The sequence below is a fragment of the Hypanus sabinus genome, chromosome 27, assembly GCF_030144855.1.
Source record: "Hypanus sabinus isolate sHypSab1 chromosome 27, sHypSab1.hap1, whole genome shotgun sequence".
In the NCBI taxonomy this organism is placed as follows: Eukaryota; Metazoa; Chordata; class Chondrichthyes; order Myliobatiformes; family Dasyatidae; genus Hypanus; species Hypanus sabinus.
Window position 1 is genome coordinate 26647271 of NC_082732.1, and position 7350 is coordinate 26654620.

At 40.4% G+C, this 7350-nt stretch overlaps 1 protein-coding gene across 1 annotated transcript in view; it reads left to right on the forward strand.

The window, feature by feature from the left end:
- Positions 1 to 6173, forward strand: part of clcn6 (chloride channel 6) — a 55904-nt gene extending 49731 nt beyond the window's left edge. Inside the window, exons 21-23 of the mRNA XM_059952047.1 lie at positions 325 to 432; positions 3354 to 3479; positions 3573 to 6173. Of these exons, the coding sequence (XP_059808030.1) occupies positions 325 to 432; positions 3354 to 3479; positions 3573 to 3653 (315 nt within the window). The 3' untranslated portion in view covers positions 3654 to 6173. The remainder of the gene's footprint in view (positions 1 to 324; positions 433 to 3353; positions 3480 to 3572) is intronic.
- The last annotated feature ends 1177 nt before the right edge of the window (positions 6174 to 7350 follow it).

The following is a 7350-nucleotide window of genomic DNA, read 5'->3' on the forward strand; positions in this document are numbered from 1 at the left end:
AAGAGGATAAAGTAGTTTAGCACTTGGAACTTAAAAGTCGGAAATAAGCCAATGCACTACAAGCAGTCAGCAATAAATGAGAAAACAGGTAAATTTTGGACCCATCTCTTGAGCCATTTATGCAGAACTATCTCTAGCTATTAAGGGAAAAGAAATGCAGTGTCTGCCTTTATATCTGCAGCAAGAGTAGAAATGAGATTTGTTCTAGTAAGATGACTAAAACATATACAAAAAAGCCCTTTTCATCTCTAATTAAATGTTTTAGTCTTCTCCTTTACTCATTTTCTTGATCACTGTCTCAATCTTCCTCTCTCCGCCTTTCAGAGTTCAACACAACCACGGTTATCGTACTCTGAGATGACTGAAGATTATCCACGGTACCCTGATGTTCATGACCTCGATCTGACCCTCCTCAATCCGCGTATGATTGTGGTAAGTGCTTGTTTGTGTTGGTGTTCCAAAATAAAGTAGTGACCAGCATCTGCCCATGTCCTGGAAGGTTTACTTCATGCAGCAATGCCAGGAGCTTGCTTGTATCAGTAATAAAATGTAATAATAAAAAGATAATAGCTGATTTCTTCCCTATTCTCTACCACTTTGCTGCGGGTTCTTGTTATTCTCACTTTGGCTAGTTTATATGAAAGTGACATTAAAACACTTGCTTTAATTCAGCATAGTTAGATGAGTTGCTTCATAAGGTGTGTTGGTCAATGTGTGCTCAGTTCAGTTACTTGTACATTTTAGTTATTTGAATATTTGTATTGGTTTAGTTAATCTTTGCCAAGGTCTGACTAAATCCCACTGTTAGTGACTAATTTCCACACTATTTGAAGTACATGTGAAGTTAATATTTAGCTTCTCACATCCATTAATGATATTAAAAGCCTCCCCCATGCCCCCTGATCCCATGGATCCATCAATGTGCAAAGTGCTCAGACAGATTGAAACCATCTATGTTCCCACTTGCTCTGCCTTGGTCTGTTCCCTGTTAGTTGTTCCTACTTCAGTAGGGAGACTTGAACATGGTTTAGAAATTTATTTACCTTTCCTTCCAATTTATGGAAGGTGCCGGCTCAGAAGGTATTAGGGTGGTTGAAGCTGAAGATGGCAAAGACATTCTTTGTTTTAGGAGAGAAGCTGAAATGAACAGGGCAGTGTTGCAGGGGTAGAGGGTTGTGAAGTTTAAAGCTGACCTGTGTTGATCTAGATTCAGCCAGAATATGTTGCTGGGAGTAGTTGTGGTCTTGTAGAGGGAGCTGGAAGAAGGGGTGGTTTGATCAACAATAGGAAAGGTAGTCAAGTGATGGAGCCCGTCCTAAATTCTGGCTGGACAAAGATGGGTCATGAGTCATGCAGTCTGACAAGCTGGAAATGGGTTGGATGAGATGTTGTAGAAAGATAGATCCAAGCAAAACCAGCATGTTGCCAAAGAGAATGGAGATAAACCCTTGGGAGTGGTGATCTGTGGTGTGTGAATGATGCCTGGTGTTCATAGGAATGCCTCTGTGCTTGCTGTGTTCAGATGCAGTCTGCGTAGTAATACCAAAGAGCTCTGGATGTGGCCTTTTCTCTGAGACCGAGTCTGCATTGATAGGGCTGATTTGCTTATTCAGGAGCAGGGATTAGCCCAAATCCTGTGTTGTGTTTTTCAGTCCCTGCTTAAATTGTGCAAACACTACTTGAAGTTTTAATACTTCTTGTAACCTGAATAGGTAGGACACCATTGGCACTAGTAGCTGTAGTTGTTTCTTGACTACTTCAGTCACTTCAAACCAACACTGGTGCTGATCTACAGGAGGAGCTTGAATGATCTGCATTCGTGTAAAACCTTCACAACCTGAGATGTTGGGTTTCTCATTGCGATTGTTGAAGCAATGCCATCATTTTAACCTAGTCATCGAACACTACGCCACAGAAAGGGACCCTTCAACCCATCCAGTCTGGGCCAAACTATTAATACTCCCAGTCCCATTGATCTGAACCTGGACCACAGCCCTTCATACCCACTCATCCATGTACCTATATCGCTTAAATGTTGAAATTAAACCTGCATCGAGCACTTCCACTGGCAGCTTGTTATATACTCGCGCCCCTCTGAAGAAGTTCCCCCTCATTTTCCCCTTAAACATTTCACCTTTCACCCTTAACCCATGACCTCTAGTTCTAGTCTTATCCAACCTCAGTGGAAAAATCCTGGTTGAATTTACCCTATCTATACCCCTCATACTGTTGTATATCTCCATCAAATCTCCCCTCATGCTCCTACGCTGTAAGGAATAAAGTCCTAACCTAAAGTAAACACAAAGTGCACTGCAGATGCTGTGGTCAAATCAACACGTACAACAAGCTGGAAGAACTCAGCAGGTCGGGCAGCATCCGTGGAAACAAGTCCAAACCTATTCAGTCTTCCCCTATACATCAAATCCTCAAGTTGTTGCAGATTGCTAATAAATTTCTCTGCACTCTTTCAAGTTTATTGATATCTTTCTTACAAACAGGTTACTGGAATTGTGCACAATAATCCAAATTAGGCCTTACCAATATGTTATACAGCTTCAACATTACATCCCAACTCCCATACTAAATACTTTTGATTTATGAAAGCCAATGTGCCAAAAGCTGTCTTTACCTACCTACCTGTGAATCCGCTTTCAAAGAATTATGTATTTGTATTCCCAAATTCCACTGAAATAAAAACATTCCCTGTAACTGCTATGCATGCTCCCTGGATTGCACTATAGGTATTGGCCTACAAAGTGTGTTTCGATGTCTTGAATAAAGCTTGAACTTGTAACTTTCCGATTCATGAGTTACAGGGAAGATGTGGGGGAGGTGCCTGAACACATCAATGGGCCTCTTGAATAATTGTAGCTGTTTAGTGAGATCATGACTAATCCTTAAATTACTTTAATGCTTAATTCCCAGATCTCTTGCTCTTCTAAGCTCAGGCAAGGGGGCACTCTCTTGAGCTACTTTGATTAATATTCATTCTTAGAGGTCAAAGGATGTGACTGTTAAAGCATTCTTAGAAAGAGCAACACACACAAAATGCTGGTGGAACGCAGCAGGCCAGGCAGCATCTATAGGAAGAAGCACTGTCTACATTCCGGGCCAAGACCCTTCGTCAGTACTTCTCCCTATAGATGCTGCCTGCTCTGCTGCGTTCCACCAGCATTTTGAGTGTGTCGCTTGGATTTCCTTGTGCAGATTTCCTTGTGTTTGCTTAGAAAGAGCAGCAGCTTTTTGTGCCTGCGTTAGTAATGTACAGGATGATAACTTTACAACTGGCTGTCCCTGACTGTCAGGTATGCTTCTATTTATTGAACTGTTTGTTTGTCTTGTCACTGCAATAGGATATCACACCTTACATGAATCCCTGCCCATATACAGTCTCGCCAAACACACACGTGTCTCAAGTATTCAACCTATTCCGTACCATGGGATTGAGGCATCTCCCAGTCATCAATGCTGTAGGAGAGGTGAGTTGGGGACAGGGATTCTACACTTTGCTGTGTGCGCTTCAGCAGTTAGAAATCTTACCAGAATCTATTTTTATCTTTCCTTTGGTTTAGATTGTCGGAATCATCACACGACATAATTTGAGCCACGATTTTCTATTGATGAAGCTACGACACCACAACATGACCATATGATTCTCTCCCTCATGGTGCAACATTCCAGATGCTTCTGCCCCACATTGCGATGACGGTGATTTTCGCGGCCCTCTGAAAAGGCAGGACATCCTCTGGTGCCAGTCTTCTCCACCTCCACCTGCCAGACTGGATAAACGAATAGCCACTGAAGGGAGGGTTTAGCTCCCCGGGTTTTAGTTTTAGTTTGCAGCATTATTTGTCTGTTCAGTCTGTGGCTGAGTTTGTTAATTGTGGAACTAATTAAAGTTGCTTGTACTCGAGTGAAATGGGCAGCAGTGAGAGGACGTAGTTTGTTTTATGAGATTAAGTGGACCTCCAGACATCAGAGAATGTTGCAGTGAGGACAGTTGGCTAAGCATTTTATGGAGTGTGGCAAATTAGTTGACTGCAATTTTCTCATGTTAAATCAATATCAAAAGGACAAGTCTGGGAGAGGCACAAATAAGAAACACTAACTAGACAGAAAATAGAGGAACTTACTAATGGATTTATTCAGAGATAGGTGAGTGATCTTTTTGGCATTTTGTTTAAACACTAAATCTGCAGGTTAACTAGATAATGTGATTCAGATAAATCTGTTCCTGCGCAGACTTGGAAGTTTGGTTTTAAAAGTTGCAGAGTGGAAAATGCAGTAATACAGTTTCCAGCTGAATGGAGTAAGGTTAGGATCTTTGCATGGTTGGTTGAAGGAACTCGTTTATCAGTATCCGCAGTTTGTTCCATTTCAGTATCTCTCATAATCCTCGTGGGAGGAATCTGTTGCAGTTATTAACTGGTTCACTCTGAGCCTTGTCGTGTCACAGTTGCTCTTATTTCCATGGTAACACAATTTGGGGAGCTGCACATCTCAAGTTATAACACAATCCATGTAAGTGATGTCTTGCATGACGCCACCACATCAAAAGTTGTCGGCTTGCTGGTGATCAGTGAGTGGCAGATCTGAAAGCAAAATTGTATTGGAAAAGATGTAACAAGTCCTCCAATGAAGCCATTAATTATTTTTTGAAGTAGGTGTAAATGTAACAGAGTTGTCTTCTGCCATGAATGCAATAGCCCAGGGAAAAGAAGGGATATTAAGACAATTGGTGTGCTGAAGAATATAATTAAAATTGCTAGAATTGGTGAGAAGTGGGAGTTGCTGGTTGAAATATTGTGCAAAATTATGCAGAAGCTAGTGAGCTGGCCAGCACTGCCACACTTTTGCTGTGTGTGCTTTGGCCTACAGAGACTTCTCAATTAAGGGAAATTACATTTGCATGTGTATTGAGGGCACAGTTATCCTTCATTGTTTTCTGTACGTGGAAAAGCAATACCATGTTGTTAAACTTGAGAAGTGTGCTGTACTTATGAAGGGTTAAACCACACGAAGGGAACCCTAGAGTTCTGGATCATGAAATGAAAGGGGAAAAAAACTCTTAATTCTCAGCCTCCAGTCAGAGGCTATTGTTCTTAATTCTCTTTTCTTTAAATTCTGTAATTGTTTTTGTCTTTTAAGAGTTTTAATTATTTGTAAGATTAAAAAAAAGTAATTTGGGACATTTGAAGTTTTTATTACAAGTCTTAGTTTTTGTTTTCGGTGCGTTGATTGCACTTAACCTGCCTCTACTGTCACCTTAAGTTTTCATCATTTTGATTCACACTTGATGGACCGGGACCTGTAGCCTGGGTGTGTAAAATCACCGTAGCAGCCCTACTTGCATTTTTGTGTTTCAGAAATGCTTTGTGATGAGCTTGGGACATTCTACAAGAAGCAAAATATCACCCGGTTAGTAGTTAGACCCAGATGATACATCTGTTTATTATAAAGCAGTTCTCTTCCCCCCCACTATTAGAACAATATAGAATATCAGTGTCCTAATTGGAACCTAGGTTGTCACTTGGGTGAATCGCAACTTAATTTCTGAGCCAGAGAACAACTTTTATTTTTAATACCCTTTTGAGAAGTTTAAATTGGGCTGTCTGCCCAGCACCAAATTCCACATGATCCTCTATAATTCCCTCAATCCTCAAAAAATTAAACACCTAAAGGCACAACACAGCCTTGGATTATCTAAGAGTAGCACCATCTCCCACTGATCACCCACCTTCCCCTCCATCTCCAATAGCATAGAACACTGGAATTAGGTGATGATAAAATTGAGGTTTTATTAATTAACTGACATTCACAACCACTGAAAACAGTTTCTGAATCTTAAGTCCTGCAACGTTTAAAGGCAGCCAAAAAAAAAGGACCTCCAGATGAGCAGGGCTATATGGGTTTCTTTCTCTAATTATGTTGTTATTATCTGCAAAGTCTTAATGTCAGATTGATGGATGTTAAGTTACTGCAACCAGAAGATGATCACATTATTGTGTTTGCACTTACTTTACATTAATTGTTTCACGTCAGAATGTTTCTTAAGCCAAATGTACTTCTCATTTTATTTTTTTATTCCATGTTTATAAAAGCTCTGATCTTATAACCTCTTTTTTTTTTTGAAGATTAAGTTACATTAAAATAAAACATTCCTATTTGTGGTCTTTGAATTGTCGGTTCATGATTACTTTTACACATATTGAGGAATTTCGAAGTATTAAGAGGATGTTGTAGCGATTTCTCTGTCTGCTTAAGTTCCTTGCATCTGGTAAATTGCACAAACTGAATCTAATTGCCCTTGAGTTCAGAAGGTTATGGGTGCAACTTCGGTTCTGATCAAACAATTTTCTAAAGGTTCTCACTGACTTTGTTTCTCTTGTACTCTGCTTGCATTTATAAAGCCCAGGATCCCATATGTTCTTCACAGTTGGCTAATTGCCAGGCTGGTAATACAGATGCTTACATTGAGAATCAGAAACCCTAGTTCAAATCCCACTATGGCAGCTGTGCAATCTAAATTCAGTTAATAATCTGGAATATTAAAAAAAAAGATGAATCTACAAAACTAGAAGAATTTTTAAAATCCCAATTGTTTCCCTTATTTGCTTTGGGAGGCAATGTGACAGCTTTATACAGCTTGGCCCATGTGCAACATCTGGCTCAATGTGGTTGATTCTTAAATATCCCCTTGTGTGGCTCTACAAGTCACTCAATTCAAAGGCAATAAATTGTTCATTTTCGTGCCATGTGGCACATCAGGCAGGTATTATTGCTGTTTCCATAGCATTTGTCTTTTTTTTTAAATGAGGTTGAGTTGCTAGCTCGACACAGCACGGATGGAAAGTATGCAAGGAGCTGGCCGGATTTGTACTTGAACTTCTCACATCTAAACACTCACTGGTGCACAACCCAGGGAGTAATCTAAAAATTACTACCATTAGATGTCTGCCTTCTAATCTCTTTAATGATTTTTTTATAATCTGCCTGTGGAACATTCTTTGTTACATTCACACTCTCCTTTAGTGACTTACAGTCTGTGACAATCTGCTGCATGAGTGTTTCAAAGGTACATTTAATGTCAGAGGACTGTACACAATGTACATCCTGAAATGCTTTTTCCTTGCAACCATCCAGGAAAAACAGAGGAATGCCCCCAAAGAATGAATGAGAGTTAAGTGTTAGAACTCCAAAGTCCCCCCACCCAGCTCCCCTCCCTCCCATGCGTAAGCACAGCAAGCAAAAAAAAGCACAGGTACCCGTCACCGAGCACTCAAGTGCGAGCAGGACAACAGCAAAGACACAGACTTGCAGTTACCCTAAAGACAACATTGTTTACCCAGC